The sequence below is a fragment of the Oncorhynchus mykiss genome, chromosome 18 (genome assembly GCF_013265735.2).
Source record: "Oncorhynchus mykiss isolate Arlee chromosome 18, USDA_OmykA_1.1, whole genome shotgun sequence".
NCBI lineage: Eukaryota > Metazoa > Chordata > Actinopteri > Salmoniformes > Salmonidae > Oncorhynchus > Oncorhynchus mykiss.
In genome coordinates, this window is record NC_048582.1 from 60,725,552 (window position 1) to 60,742,153 (window position 16,602).

At 44.6% G+C, this 16,602-nt stretch overlaps 1 protein-coding gene across 2 annotated transcripts in view; it reads left to right on the top strand.

The window, feature by feature from the left end:
• LOC110496653 (polypeptide N-acetylgalactosaminyltransferase 4) overlaps positions 1 to 15,952 on the top strand; it is a 35,196-nt gene extending 19,244 nt beyond the window's left edge. For both annotated transcript variants that reach the window (XM_021572672.2, XM_021572671.2), the window contains exons 5-11: positions 210 to 395; positions 1,002 to 1,119; positions 7,961 to 8,137; positions 10,678 to 10,809; positions 11,955 to 12,065; positions 14,913 to 15,065; positions 15,274 to 15,952. In XM_021572672.2, coding sequence (XP_021428347.1) covers positions 210 to 395; positions 1,002 to 1,119; positions 7,961 to 8,137; positions 10,678 to 10,809; positions 11,955 to 12,065; positions 14,913 to 15,065; positions 15,274 to 15,414 — 1,018 coding nt within the window. In that variant the 3' untranslated portion in view covers positions 15,415 to 15,952. The remainder of the gene's footprint in view (positions 1 to 209; positions 396 to 1,001; positions 1,120 to 7,960; positions 8,138 to 10,677; positions 10,810 to 11,954; positions 12,066 to 14,912; positions 15,066 to 15,273) is intronic.
• Positions 15,953 to 16,602: the final 650 nt, after the last annotated feature.

Consider the following 16,602-nt stretch of genomic DNA (forward strand, 5'->3'; position numbering starts at 1 on the left):
TGTAAATGAGGGAATGTCTCATGAAAACCTTCCAGGGACATTCTGTGAGTGTCCTTTCTGACACCATACTGTGTATCTTATCAGTGAGTGTCCTTTCTGACACCATACTGTGTATCTTATCAGTGAGTGTCCTTTCTGACACCATACTGTGTATCTTATCAGTGAGTGTCCTTTCTGACACCATACTGTGTGTCTCATCCTCCCTCCAGGATTGGAGAGAATGAGAGCACCATCGTGTGTCCGGTGATCGACACCATCGACTGGAACTCGTTTGAGTTCTACATGCAGACAGATGAGCCCATGATCGGAGGCTTTGACTGGAGGCTGACTTTCCAGTGGCACTCCCTCCCTGAGGTCGACCGCAAGAAACGCAAATCCCGCACCGAACCCATCAGGTCAGTAATGCTATGGTCATCAGTTTCTGTCCATATGGGATTTCTGGGCCCATCTCAAACAGCACCCCTTTGGTGCACTGCTTTTGACGGGAGCCCTCTGGGACTGGGAGCCCTCTCGGAGCCCTCTGGGAGCCCTCTGGGACTGGGAGCCCTCTGGGAGCCCGCTGGGAGCCCTCTGGGAGCCCTCTGGGAGCCCTCTGGGAGCCCGCTGGGAGCCCTCTGGGAGCCCTCTGGCCCTGGTAAAAGTATTGCTCTATAGATAAGTAATAGGGTGCCTTGTGGGAAACAACCTCTGGCTCTCCTCTTAGGAGGAAATTAAATTGGGAGATATTTTGAAGAGAAGTTGTTTTGTAAAAGTTATAGTTGGATCCCAAATACTCTCCTTTCTGACCTAGTTTATTATGTTTTGAAATGCATCTCACCTTCTCTCCTTCATTCCTTGAAGAATGTCTAATCACTTAAGTTTGGTCTAATCACATACAAATAAGTGATTACCTCAGGAAAGGGAGAAATAGATTTGATTTAAAAGTCTTCTAATATGGCCTCTGACTGTTAAACTGCACACTGTACTGACCTCCATGTTCCACTATGCTTTCTCTCTCTCAGGTCTCCTACCATGGCCGGTGGGCTGTTTGCTGTGAGCAAGGCCTACTTTGAGTACCTGGGCACATATGACATGGGCATGGAGGTGTGGGGAGGAGAGAACCTGGAACTGTCCTTCAGGGTGCGTACTAAATACTCATTGACTGTGTCCCAAATGGCACCTATTCCCTTTAAAGTGCACTAATTTGGACCAGACTCCTATGGGCCCTAAGGGAATAGGGAATATGATGCCAATTGGGAAGCAACCACTCTTTCAATATGGCATCAACATCTCAGTGCCAGTAGCATTTGCATTTGGCACAATTAAGCTATTTCTCAGGTACTTGGTAAAAAAGAGACTAATCTAATGCAGAAAGGTCACCCACCCACCATATTCTGATCTTTGTCCCAATTTTTTTTTTAAATGTCAATGATCCATGCTCCAAAAAGTTTTACAAAGTATATGTTCTATGCTTCAAAAATGTTTCAATAATAAGTTTAATTGGAAGAAAATGGATATAGGCAGACTGCTATCCCCAGTTCAAATCCAGTTAATGAGCTTGATTCATCAGTGTCGCCTAGAAGAGTCTGTCTGTGTCCCAAATGGCAACCGTTTCCCTATGTAGTGCACTGTTTTTGACCAGCACTTGGTCATAAGTAGTGCACTACATAGGGAACAGGGGGCCATTTGGGACGTTAGCTAGTTGTCAGCAGGCCCTGATGGCGAAGTGATGTCTCACAGTGTCTGATCTGCTGAAGGTGAGTGATGGCTGGATGGTGTCGGACACTACATCCCCATTTAGATAATGAAGGCTACCTTGTTGTTGGTGTCCCTTTCAGTTGTTCACGTCAATCATTACTGGCACAGATTTCCTGTTTTTGATCCAAGTGTGTGTGTGTGAAAAACTAAAGACGGATGGGGTATCACCCTATATTATGTTTTATGTATGTGGAAATAAAATACCTCTCTCTGGGACTCTCCATCCATAAATAATGACTTGTGAATTGGTTTACAACTGTGTTTTGGGAACACAAAGGAGTAAATATGGCACAGAATGAAATGTTTTGATGAGAATGAATAGGGTTCTAGCTAAGTATCCATTACAATGAGAGCATGTGTTGTGTAATTGAGGCGTAACTCAAGGAAGTCGCTAAAGGTAATTAGCGAATAGTGAGGTAGCACCCTGTCGCTCTCCAAAGCTGTTTTATTGGCTGTAGTGGAAAACAAGCAATTATAAGATGCAAATTGATACCATAAATCAAATGTCCTGCAGGAAATGTATTAAAATGGGAAAAAGATCCCCCAACAAACTGGTTTTCATGATTCTCTTGTCATTTGCATAGTAGCCGCGTGAGAAGAAGAGCAGCGGTGTTGATTATTCATAGACAATGTCCATCTTGGTTTCTGCCTGCATTATCACACCACTTACATCCTAGTTTGGATCCTATTTCATAGACTGGAGAACATTTAGGCACTAGTTTAATTATTAAGAAGAAGGGCTGGGAATCACCTGGGACCGATGCAATATGTATTACAATTCTATACTGTGATTTTTGTTGTCATTTGATGTTCCAAATATATTGCTCACTGTATGTCTGCTGCAGAGAGATAGGAGAGAGCATGAGAAAATACGTTTTGATCAGTCTTGGAATAAAAGTTCTGAAAACATGTTGGCTCACAATATTTTTAATAAAAATAAAAAAATAAATTAAAAAAAAGTAGTTACAGGATAAAAAAAAATACCCGAATTATGGAACATGTGCAGCTGACTATCGCTAGCTGTCGCTACCTTTTTTGCAAGTCGATACTTGCAGTCAAAGTATCGATTGTAATATTGTCAAAAAATAATATTGCGATATGTAACTGTCATGGATTTTTTTGTCACATGCAAAGTACAGTGAAATGCTTAATTTGCAAGCTCTATCCAACAGTGCAGTGAATCATATCAAAATAGTATAACTATATACAAAAAATAAATATATGTGTATATATATATATTTTTTAAAGATTCTTCAAAGTGACCACCCTTTGCCTTGATGACAGCTTTGCATTCTCTCAACCAGCTTCACCTGGAATGCTTTTCCAAAAGTCTTGAAGGACTTCCCTCATATGCTGAGCACTTGTTGCCTGCTTTTCCTTCACTCTGCAGTCCAACTCATCCCAAACCATCACAATTGGGTTGAGGTCGGGTGATTGTGGAGGCCAGGTCATCTGATGCAGCACTCATCACTATCTTTCTTGGTCAAATAGCCCTTACACAGCCTGGAGGTGTGTTGGGTCATTGTCCTGTTGAAAAACAAATGATTGCCCCACTAAGCGCAAACCAGATGTGGTAGCCATGCTGGTTGATTGAGTGTGTCTTAAATTCTAAATGAATCAGACAGTGTCACCAGCAAAGCACCAACACACCTCCTCCTCCATGCTTCACAGTGGGAACCACACATGCTGAGAAGTGTCCTTTAGTAGTGGTTTCTTTGCAGCAATTCGACCATGAAGGCCTGATTCACACAGTTTCCTGTGAACAGCTGATGTTGAGATGTGTCTGATATTTTTGAGGCTGGTAACTAGGATTGCAATAGGTAGAAAACGTTCTGGTAAATTGCTGGAATTTTTCCGAAAATGTTCCATGGGAAGTTAAGCCTGGGAATTTTGCTTAAATTCATCAAAAAAGTTAGCTTATAACAGTGAACCTTTTTTGTTGGATACACATAAGGCAATTCTAGGTCTTGTGTCATATTGTAGTTAAACTATCCCCAATTCAATGGAATTGCAATCCTCTGCATGTACAGTGTATTCTTCCATCACATGCACAGCTGATTCTCAAGATCTTGCACACTAATGAGATGCCACACTACTACACTGTCTGAGCCAAGGACGACATGCTTTCTGGTAGGTTTTGATTACAATACTGGGTGGGGTGAATATATTTTATGACATACAGGAGTTTTTGTTAATAGTAGCCTACAGCAAAGTGTGTTTAAATCATTTCTAACTTGTTAACAATTTCTGCTAGTTAGTTTTTGCTACTGTACCATGTGGGGTTTAGCTTGCTTGAGCCTGGTAACTGAGGAGGGTTAATTCACCTGTGTCCATACATGTTTCATTTTTAAAACATTTCTCGTACAAAGGAGTTGTTTAATCTAACTGCTTAACTATTTATCTGTACAGGGAATTGTATTTGTAAGTTTTTTACTATATTTTTTCTAATCTTTGCAGGAAACATTTGCAAATACTGTGCCAAATCATATGTGAAGAATGCAACATCATCTGACCAAGTGCATGAAGTTCCCTCAGTGCTCACAACAAGCAACCTCTGACAAAAGTCCCTCTACTTCTATTCGAGGTGAAAATGATGAATCAGATACCTTATTGATGGCAACAGCTCATGGTCCTCCTGGAATCAGATACCTTATTGATAGCAACAGCTCATGGTCCTCCTGGAATCAGATACCTTATTGATAGCAACAGCTCATGGTCCTCCTGGAATCAGATACCTTATTGATGGCAACAGCTAATGGTCCTCCTGGAATCAGATACCTTATTGATGGCAACAGCTCATGGTCCTCCTGGAATCAGATACCTTATTGATAGCAACAGCTCATGGTCCTCCTGGAATCAGATACCTTATTGATAGCAACAGCTCATGGTCCTCCTGGAATCAGATACCTTATTGATGGCAACAGCTCATGGTCCTCCTGGAATCAGATACCTTATTGATAGCAACAGCTCATGGTCCTCCTGGAATCAGATACCTTATTGATAGCAACAGCTCATGGTCCTCCTGGAATCAGATACCTTATTGATAGCAACAGCTCATGGTCCTCCTGGAATCAAAGTTTTTTTTAAGACTCGATGGAGGAACGTAGTCAGAGAAATGCTGATGAATGTCTTGTTCAAGCTGTGTATGCAACTGGTTCACCTCTGATGCTCACAGGCAATGTGTTTTGGAAGAGATTTCTGAATGTTCTTCGACCAGCATACACCCCTCCAACCAGACATGCTTAATCTACTCATAGAGAGTTCAACAGAGTTCAAGTGAAGGTCAAGCAAATCAAAGAGAAAGCAGACTGTATTTCAATAATCTCTGATGGGTGATCAAATGTTTGTGGGCAAGGAATAATTATCTACATCATCTCCACCCCTCAACCAGTATTCTACAAGAGCATAGACACAAGGAGCAACAGACACACCGGTCTCTACATTGCAGATGAACTGAAGGCAGTCATCAATGACCTTGGACCACAGAAGGTATTTGCACTGGTGACAGACAATGCTGTGAACATGAAGGCTGCTTGGTCTAAAGTGGAGGAGTCCGACCCTCACATCACACCCATTGGCTTTGCTGCTCATGCATGGAATCTGCTCCTCAAGGACATCATGGCACTGAAAACAATGGATACACTCTACAAGAGAGCCAAAGAAATTGTTCGGAATGTGAAGGGTCATCAAGTTATAGCGACAATCTACCTCTTCAAAGTGAGAAGAATAAGAGCATCACATTGAAGCTACCCAGCAAAACCCGTTGGGGTGGGGTTGTCATCATGTTTGACAGTCTCCTGGAGGGAAGGAGTCTCCAAGAAATGGCCATATCACAGTCTGCCGATATGGACAGCCCCATCAAGAGGATCCTCCTGGATGATGTATTTTGGGAGAGAGTGGTAAGCAGCCTGAAACTCCTGAAACCTATAGCAGTAGCCATTGCACAGATTGAAGGAGACAATGCCATTCTGTCTGATGTTCAGACTGCAGATGTAAGAGAAGAAATCCGTACTGCCCTGCCCACTTCACTGTTGCTCCAAGCAGAGGAAACTGCAGTTCTGAAATGCATCATAAAGCGTGAAGACTTCTGCCTGAAGTCCATACATGCCACAGAGTACATGTTGGACCCCAAGTCTGCTGGCAAAAGCATCCTGTCTGGTGCAGAGATCAACAAGGCCTATGGTGTCACTACCGTGTCTCGCCACCTTGGCCTGGATGAGGTTAAGGTTGTTGGCAGTCTGGCGAAGTACACTTCCAAGCAAGGGCTTTGGGAGGGAGATGCAATATGGCAGTCGTGCAAACATATCTCATCAGCCACCTGGTGGAAAGGACTTTGTGGATCTGAGGCTCTTTCCCCTGTTACCTCCATCATCCTCCAAATCCCACCAACATCAGCCGCCTTTTTCAGCCTGACAACAAGCCATCCTCAACAAGACTGGAAAGTGGTGGTTTTTGATGGTTTTTGCGACTGCACTTAAGCAACTTTCAAAGTTCTTGAAATGTTCCAGATTAATTGATCTTCATCTCTTAATATAATGATGAACTGTTTTTTCTCTTTGCTTATTTTGAGCTGTTCTTGCCATAATATGGACTTGGTCTATCTTCTGTATACCACCTCTACCTTGTCACTAAACAACTGACTGGCTCAAACGCATTAAGAAAGAAAGAAATTCCACAACTTCTCTTTTAACAAGGCCCACATGTTAATTGAAATGCATTCCAGGTGACTACCTCATGAAGCTGGTTGAGAGAATGCCAAGAGTGTGCAAAGCTGTCAAGGCAAATTATGGCTACTTTTAAGAATCTCAAATATAAAATATATTTTTGTGTGTGTGCACGCGCCTGCCTGCCTGCCTGCCTGCCTGCCTGCCTGCCTGCCTGCCTGCCTTCGGAAAGTAGTCAGACCCCTTGACTTTTTCCAAATGTTGTTACGTTAGCCTTATTTTAAAATGGATTAAATAAATAAATAAATCCTCTGCAATCTACACACAATACCCAATAATGACAAAGCGAAAACAGGTTTTTTGATTATTATTTTTTTGCAAATGTATTAAAAACAGAAATATTCAGCCCCTTTGCTATGAGAGCAAGGCCTTGGTCAGGAAAGTAACCAAGAACATGATGGTCACTCTGACAGAGCTCTAGAGTTCCTCTTTGGAGAAAGGAGAATCTTCCAGAAGGACAACCATCTCTGCAGCACTCTTTATGGTAGAGTGGCCAGACAGAAGCCACTCCTCAGTAAAAGGCACATGACAGCCCGCTTGGAGTTTGCCAAAAGGCACTTAAAGACTCTGACCATGAGAAACAAGATTCCTTGGTCTGATGAAACCAAGACTGAACTCTTTGGCCTGAATGCCAAGCGTCATGTCTAGAGGAAACCTGGCAACATCCCTATGGTGAAGCATGGTGGTGGCAGCATCATGCTGTGGGGATGTTTTTCAGCAGCAGGGACTGGGAGACTAGTCAGGTTTGAGGCAAAGATGAACAGAGCAAAGTACAGAGAGATCCTTGATGAAAACCTTCTCCAGAGTGCTCAGGACCTCAGACTGGGGCTAAGGTTCACCTTCCAACAGGACAATGACCCTAAGCACACAGCCAAGACAACGCAGGAGTGGATTTAGTGGCCCAGCCAGAGCCCGGACCTCCTCAAACATCTCTGGAGAGAGCTGAAAATAGCTGTGCAGCAACGCTCCCCATCCAACCTGACAGAGCTTGAGAGGATCTGTAGAGAAGAATGGGAGAAACTCCACAAAAACATGTGGCAAAATTGTAGTGTCATACCCAAGAAGAATTGAGGCTGTAATCGCTGCCAAAGGTGCTTCAACACAGTACTGAGTAAAGGGTCTGAATACTTATGTAAATGTGATACTATTTTTATTAAAGTTGCAAACATTTCTGCAAACTTGTTTTTGATTTGTCGTTATTGGGTGTTGTGTGTAGATTGAGGAAATTGTTTTATTTATTCCATTTTAGAATAAGGCTGTAATGTAACAGAATGTGGGGGAAAAGTCAAGGGGTCTGAATACTTTCCGAAGGCACTGTGTATATACATAAAGAAAATATGAGCAATAGGAACCTCTCCACAAATCTTACATTTGGGATTTCTGGGAAGGTTTGAGTCACATGCATACCCATCCTGTACATCTCTTTTCTGGATTTTTGCCAGAAATATCATAAGATGCAAAAAAATGTAAAATGGGCTATATTTCTTCCTGTTCCCCAGGTGTGGCAGTGTGGAGGTTCTCTGGAGATCCACCCCTGCTCCCATGTGGGCCACGTCTTCCCAAAGAAAGCCCCCTACGCCAGGCCCAAGTTCCTCCAGAACACGGTCCGTGCTGCCGAGGTGTGGATGGACACATACAAACAGCACTTCTACAACAGAAACCCCCCTGCCAGAAAGGTAGAGTACTGTAGTACACTTTACAGTAAAATGTTAGCTTATTTTATCTCGCTCCCCATTGTCATATGATATACAGTATTTTCAGTGAGTTGTCAGGGCTACAACAAAGTTACACCATTATGAGGTAGCTAGTGGTTAGAGCGTTGGGCCAGGAAACGAAAGGTTGCTGGATCGGATCAACAAGGTTGATTCCTTCAACAAAAACTTGGAAAATGTACAATTCTATGACCAACACTGAACAATTTGGGTTGCTCGAGTAAAATAGGTAGCCACAGCTGTGGTTTCAAAATCATGATCACCATCTGCAGTAGACCTATTTACATGGCAAACAGGATCATATGTTGTTCTGCACCTGGGCAAGTGCGTTAACCCACTGTTCCCTGGGCGCCCAAGATGTGGATGGCGATTTCAGGCAGCCCCCCCACACCTCTGAGGGGTTGGGTTAAATGAGGAAGACACATTTCAGTTGAAGGCATTCAGTTGTACAACTGACTAGGTCTCCCCCTTTCCCTTAGTAGTGGAGGATGCAGTGATTGTAGATCGATCAGGCTGTAGAAATACCAATAATAAAGTAACTTATTGTAATGTGATAATGTCACTTATTGTAATGTGATAAAGTCACTTATTGTAATGTGATAAAGTCACTTATTGTAATGTGCAGAATCCCAACAGGTGATAAGAAGTAGCTCATGCTTTAGTTAGGACCAATCTGGAGATTTAAAAAACCCTAATCATGCACTCTGACATTTGTTTTGGTAAACCGCTGAGGGATGGGTCTTGAGAACTATAACCAGTCTTACATTCTTAGAAAGAGCTTTGGACTGACCGTCCATGATATCAACATTATAGTTTGAACCATGTTTTGAAGCTATACAGTGTTTGTTTACATTGACTTTGTTAACAAACAGGGGAGTAAAACCAGCTGATAGTTTGGGTTCTGATGGGGTTTGACAGTTGAACTAAGCTCACGAGGCATTTTTAAGATCTGTTTTTCAAGAATCAATGTCTTTATACTGTATCAAGGATCATCAGCTAGATTCAGCCGCTGGATGGGTTTTTCTTGAGGTCGCGGACTGGAACATAATAAAATATATATAAAAAGATTTGTAGCTGGAAAATTGACCGCAAGAAGCCCAAACAGAGGTTTAAAATGATTATGTTTTAGTCAAACATTTCTTGTATTTATGTATGATCATGTGTCTCTCTGTGTGGGAATATTCGGGAACAGTTTTCTTAATATAAATCACTTGGTGCTGATTTCCTGGTGTTTTTAGTCTTTTATGGCCAAATTTGTCCCTCAGGTATCCAGTTGGAGAACCCTACTGTATCATCCACACTCAACGTGGATGTAGCAACTCCTGATTGGCCCTTTAGAGCTGTGATAGTTCTACCAAGGATGGAACACCCTAGACGTGATTAATATTGTATCGTAATGGAGTAACTTGGATGGAGATGTTCTTCACCTGTCTAGGTGTCAGCAGTGGTTGATGAGGTTGTGTGTGTCCCTCTCAGCTTTCTTTGTGTTGCCTGATATCAAAGTATCGTGTTCATCTTGGTTTCACCTCATAAATTACATTATTAATGTCAGGCATCTTTGATCAAACAATAAATGACCCAACCAAAGGTAGCTGGAGACTGGGTGCCAGACTAGTGACAACCACTAGTTCTTTTTTGGGTCTTTTTTTTTGTCTAAACAAACCAGGTGTGTTTTCACAAAGAACCAAGCAGAAGCTAATGGAAAACAAAAAACCTACCTGAATTTTATTCAGTAAGAAACGGTTGTTTTCATTTTGCCGTTGCTAAATGTTTTGCTACGGTGTGCCCTAATGAATACACCTCTGGTTCATCAGTTGCCACAAACATGTTTGAATTCCCATCCCTTTGGTTTGTTCAAGGTGGGGAGAACCACTGCTATCAGTACGACACAGGTGTCACGCTCACACCTGGCATCCAGGAAATCCTTCTCAATGACTTTCATTAAGGACACAACAGCAATGCACCACACAGGAGTCAAACAGATTCAGGTTATCAGACCAGGATGTAGCTACTTCATGTTGTCACCCAGTACCATCATGGGTAGTGTGTCATATCAGAGCACTCCTAGGATTGACATATTTGACCAGAGCTGCATTGAGGATTGCAGTGAAATCCAGCTTATTTACATGACATTTTTGTCATTCAGCAGACTCTCTTATACAGAGCAGTTTACGGGAGCAATTAGTGTTAAGTTCCTTGTACAAGGGCACATTGGCAGACTTTTCATAGTCTGCTCTTTGGTTACTAGCCCAACGCTCTAAACCGCTAGGCTACCTGCTGCGTCTTTTAGAGTTGTGTGTGTGTGGGCCTAATTTGTGAAATTCTGGAAATTGTTGCAAGCTGAAGTGTTATGTTGTTTACTCAATGTGTCAATGTTTTTAAGTGTATCCATCCCTACTCAAATAAACCTGTTAGATGAAGTGTTATTTTTCCACAGGAGACATATGGGGACATCTCAGATAGGGTTGTCCTCAGAGAGAGACTGAAGTGTTATTTTTCCACAGGAGACATATGGGGACATCTCAGAGAGGGTTGTCCTCAGAGAGAGACTGAAGTGTAACAGCTTTGACTGGTACCTGAAGAACATCTACCCTGACCTGCATGTACCAGAGGACCGGGAGGGCTGGCATGGGGCGGTGAGTCTCTCTCTCTCTCTCTCCCCATCAATACGATTCGATATCTAAAGCACTCCAAAAAATGTAAACAACATAAAACATCGGTCCGTAAAAAGTCGAAGCCAAAATGAACTCCTATGTCCTACCTCGTTGGCCTCCATGTAGATGTGAAATGAGCATGGTAATATAATTAAAATAGACTAGCATCTCCTACCCATTTTCCTCTGCCCTATTGCCTGCATACTTTTAGTTCTTCCGTATGTAAAAATGTATGCATTTCTTGCCCTCAGAACAGACTCAATTCGTTGGGGCATGGACTCGACAAGGTGTCGAAAGCGTTCCACAGGGACGCTGGCCCATATTGACTCAAACACTTCACGCAGTTGTGTCCAGTTGGCTGGAAGTCGTTTGGGTGGTGGACCATTCTTGAAACACACTGGAAACTGTTGAGCGTAAAAACCCCAGCAGCATTGCAGTTCTTGACACAAACCAGTGTTTTATTATTATTTATTTTTTTACCTTTATTTAACTAGGCAAGTCCGTTAAGAACTAATTCTTATTTACAATGACGGCCTGGGAACAGTGGGTTAACTGCCTGTTCAGGGGCAGAACGACAGATTTGTACCTTGTCGGCTCGAGGGTTTGAACTTGCAACCTTCCGGTTACTATTCCAACGCTCTAACCACTAGGCTACCCTACCGCCCCAGTGTGCCTGCTACCTACTACCATACCACGTTCAAAGGCACTTAAATCTTTTGTCTTGCCCATTCACCCTCTGAATGGCACACAAAATCCATGTCTTGCCCATTCACCCTCTGAATGGCACACATAATCCATGTCTCAATTGGCACAAGGCTTAAAAATCTTAACCTGTCTCTTCCCCTTAAATCCACTTTTCTTCAGTGTAGATGAAGGGGAGGAGACTGGTTAAAGGGTTTTTAGGCCTTGAGACAATTGAGAAAAGGGTTGTGTGTGTGTCAGTCTCAGTGTATGAAGCCTTCTTTACATCAGCAGTTGTCTCTATGTACTATACAGAAACCCAGACCAAACTGCCAAAGATCCAGCAATGCAGAGGCAGAATCACCATTTTTTTGTCTCCTTTAATCTGACCCTCTTTGCAGCGATGGCAGATCGCATGATGCTAATCCGGATCATTCTCATCACAGGTGCGTAGCTCTGGGATCCATTCAGAGTGCCTGGACTACAACGCTCCGGAACACAGTCCCACGGGGGCGCACATCTCCCTCTTCGGTTGCCATGGGCAGGGCGGCAACCAGGTGATTTAAAAATGTCATGTCTTGTCAGTTTATTTTCTCTCTCTCTCTCAACCCCCCTGATCCCACGTCCGTCTCCCTGATGGACGGACGGAGTGGTTACTCTGAATGTCACTCATATCCGGTGGCCATCCACCTCATCTCAGCTATCTAGAATTTAGTGTCAAGTGAGATGCTGAGACATCTACAACTTTGGCTTAGTATTTATAGACAAAGTATCCTAAAGCATATTTTAGGCCTAAATCTACATACATTTTTTTATTTTTTAAATACATTTATAGCTATGTTTCTAGTTAGTTTACAGGTACTTGCTGACTGTATGGATGTATATTTGATGTCCAGTCAGACAACAGGGAGTAGTGGAAGACATGCAGGCAGAGGCCATCTCCACCGGCTATATCTCCATCTCTGATTACTCATTGATGCATCGCATCAGGTGTCCAACGCTACTAAAAGCACCATGTGTGTGACTGAAAATCAATGTTTCCACAGCCTGCACTGAAACGGAGACCTCTACCTTCTCTTTAGAGAGTTCACTCCTAGTTCCATTTAAAAGATACATGAGGGGGGTGCGAGCAGAGAGAGAGAGAGAGGTGTGCAGAAAGAGAGAGAGAGGTGTGCAGAAAGAGAGAGAGAGGTGTGCAGAAAGAGAGAGAGAGGTGTGCAGAAAGAGAGAGAGGTGTGCAGAAAGAGAGAGAGAGGTGTGCAGAAAGAGAGAGAGAGGTGTGCAGAAAGAGAGAGAGAGGTGTGCAGAAAGAGAGAGAGGTGTGCAGAAAGAGAGAGAGAGGTGTGCAGAAAGAGAGAGAGAGGTATGCAGAAAGAGAGAGAGAGGTGTGCAGAAAGAGAGAGAGAGGTGTGCAGAAAGAGAGAGAGAGGTGTGCAGAAAGAGAGAGAGAGGTGTGCAGAAAGAGAGAGAGAGTTGTGCAGAAAGAGAGAGAGAGGTGTGCAGAAAGAGTGTGCAGAAAGAGAGAGAGGTGTGCAGAAAGAGAGAGAGGTGTGCAGAAAGAGAGAGAGGTGTGCAGAAAGAGAGAGAGGTGCGCAGAGAGAGAGAGGTGCGCAGAGAGAGAGAGGTGCGCAGAGAGAGAGAGGTGCGCAGAGAGAGAGAGGTGCGCAGAGAGAGAGAGGTGCGCAGAGAGAGAGGTGCGCAGAGAGAGAGGTGCGCAGAGAGAGAGGTGCGCAGAGAGAGGTGCGCAGAAAGAGTGTGCAGAGAGAGAGAGAGAGAGGTGTGCAGAGAGAGAGGTGCGCAGAGAGAGAGAGTGCAGAGAGGGAGAGGTGCGCAGAGAGAGAGAGAGAGAGGTGCGCAGAGAGAGAGAGAGAGAGGTGCGCAGAGAGAGAGAGGTGCGCAGAAAGAGAGAGAGAGAGGTGCGCAGAAAGAGAGCGAGAGAGAGAGAGAGGTGCGCAGAGAGAGAGAGAGAGAGAGGTGCGCAGAGAGAGAGAGAGGTGCGCAGAGAGAGAGAGAGGTGCGCAGAGAGAGAGAGAGAGAGAGAGAGGTGCGCAGAGAGAGAGAGAGGTGCGCAGAGAGAGAGAGAGAGAGGTGCGCAGAGAGAGAGAGAGAGAGGTGCGCAGAGAGAGAGAGAGAGGTGCGCAGAGAGAGAGAGAGAGAGGTGCGCAGAGAGAGAGAGAGAGAGAGAGAGGTGCGCAGAGAGAGAGAGAGAGAGAGAGGTGCGCAGAGAGAGAGAGGTGCGCAGAGAGAGAGAGAGAGAGAGAGAGAGGTGCGCAGAGAGAGAGAGAGGTGCGCAGAGAGAGAGAGGTGCGCAGAGAGAGAGAGAGAGAGAGAGGCACGCAGACAGAGAGAGGTGCGCAGAGAGAGAGAGAGAGAGTGTGCAGAGAGAGGTGCGCAGAGAGAGAGAGGTGCGCAGAGAGAGAGAGGTGCGCAGAGAGAGAGAGGTGCGCAGAGAGAGAGAGGTGCGCAGAGAGAGAGAGGTGCGCAGAGAGAGAGAGGTGCGCAGAGAGAGAGAGGTGCGCAGAGAGAGAGAGGTGCGCAGAGAGAGAGAGAGGTGCGCAGAGAGAGAGAGAGGTGCGCAGAGAGAGAGAGAGGTGCGCAGAGAGAGAGAGAGGTGCGCAGAGAGAGAGAGAGGTGCGCAGAGAGAGAGAGAGGCGCACAGAGAGAGAGAGAGAGGCGCGCAGGGAGAGAGAGAGAGAGAGGGGGGGGGAGAGGCGCGGGGAGAGAGAGAGGCGCGCAGGGAGAGAGAGAGAGAGAGGGGGGGGGAGAGGCGCGGGGAGAGAGAGAGGCGCGCAGGGAGAGGCGCGCAGAGAGAGAGAGAGAGGGGGGGAGAGAGAGGCGCGCAGAGAGAGAGGGGGAGAGAGAGGCAGGGAGAGGGAGAGAGAGAGGCGCGCAGAGAGAGAGAGAGGCGAGCAGAGAGGGAGAGAGAGAGGAGAGGAAGATAGAGAGAGTTGTGCGGGGGGAGGTAGAGAGAGGGAGGAAGAAAGAGGTGGGGAGGGAAAGGGAGGTAGAGAGGCTCGCGGGGGGAGGGAGAGAGGCGTGCAGGGAAAGTGGTAGAGGGAGAGAGGTGCTGGGGTGAAGAGAGAGAGGCGTGGCGGGGAGAGAGACTCGGGGGTGAAGAGAGAGAGGCGTGGAGGGGAGAAAGAGAGAGAGAGTGGCGTGCGCCTCTCTCTTTCTCTCCCCCCTGCTTGCTCAACAGACATTACTTTAGACCTAGATCCAACCATTTCTCTCTTAAAAGTAAGCGATTATTTTGGTGAAATCTCTTAACTGTTGAATGCTAATGTTTGGAGCTGCTGATTTGATAAGTAGAAGCACCGAGAGTAAACATTCATCCATTCCCCAGGTACGATGGTTACTATAATTCAGATCAGCAGAGTTTAACCATGCATCTCTCTTTCCCCTAGTACTTTGAGTACACGACTCATAAGGAGATCCGCTATAACTCTGTGACGGAGCTGTGTGCCGAGGTCCCAGAGGGACAGAGTTACATTGGGATGAAACACTGCCCCCACGACAGAACCCCTACACCCCCCACCATCATCTGGGAGTTCAGAGAGGTGAGTGATGCAGACGCAAGCAAAAACACGCATGTAAGCAGAAAAATGCTCTTACACACATACTCACTCACAGAAAAACACTACAGATGTTCATACTATGCACTACTGGGCTGATTGAGTTGGTAAACACACGACAAGTTGTCTTGTCAGTCAGAAACAGACTTTATTCAACATAGCTGTAGTCTTACCTGTCTCTGTGTGACCACAGGACGGGACCATATACCACCCTCACTCAGACATGTGTGTCACCTCCTGCCGCACAGCCGAGGGGCGAGCGGACGTCCAGATGAGGACGTGCACCCCCGGGGACAAGCACCAGCGCTGGAAGTTTGAGAACGGGGGGAACTAGCTTCACCCTAACCCTAATTGACCTTTGACCTAAGTGCAATTACAGTTCCATGGTGGACGATTGAGAGGCAGGATTTTTAAAGAGGGGTCCCAGCAAAGCCTCTCAGCAAACTACCTACTTGTTCCCTGTGGGAAGACTTCCTCATTTAAAGTGCCTTTGCAAACCAAGTGGGGTCCACACCAGAGGTGACAGTATTTATGCACGTCTGTCAGAATGCCCTAGTTTTGTTGATCTTTCCTTCCTGTCACTATGGGAGCTTAAAAACAATAAGAAAGCTTGAAGGAACATTCCAGGATTGTCTAGTGGTGTCAGATCTAAAAGACTGGTTTCAAAGAGGATCAATGGCAGGCATCATGGGAGTTTTGTTTTTGAATTCAGTGGGATCGGCATAGATTTGAACAGGACTGTTGCACTACAGAATGATTTTATAGAATATTTGTCTTTTTTTTACATGTAGACCACAACAAATAACTGAATTGTGTTGTCCTTAAAATAAGATAAAAAAGTTTAGTACATTAAAACGATTCATTTAGAGGTCTGAATGATTACTCTTTTCTATGTGTGGTTAATCTGGGGTTTTGTAATTCAAAGATAACCCTTTGAGATAGCTGAATAAGTCCCAAAGCTTTCTATTATATGAGACTTAACTATACAAGCCCCATCTTGTTGTTTATGTGAAAGGGAGTTAAGAGGACCCTGTCATGCTAGGATACTGTATGTGTTCTACTCACCAGTGTCCGTCTCTCTGTTTGGAGACTGTTCAAAGTAGGTTGAAATTGGGCTATTCGAACAAGACTTGAAACACTTACAGTGAGGGGAAAAAGTATTTGATCCCCTGCTGATTAAGTACATTTGCCCACTGACAAATAAATGATCAGTCTATAATTTTAATGGTAGGTTTATTTGAACAGTGAGAGACAGAATAACAACAAAAAAATCCAGAAAAACGCATGTCAAAAATGTTATAAATTGATTTGCATTTTAATGAGGGAAATAAGTATTTGACCCCCTCTCAATCAGAAAGATTTCTGGCACCCAGGTGTCTTTTATACAGGTAACGAGCTGAGATTAGGAGCACACTCTTAAAGGGAGTGCTCCTAATCTCAGTTTGTTACCTGTATAAAAGACACCTGTCCTCAGAAGCAATCAATCAATCAGATTCCAAACTCTCCACCATGGCCAAGACCA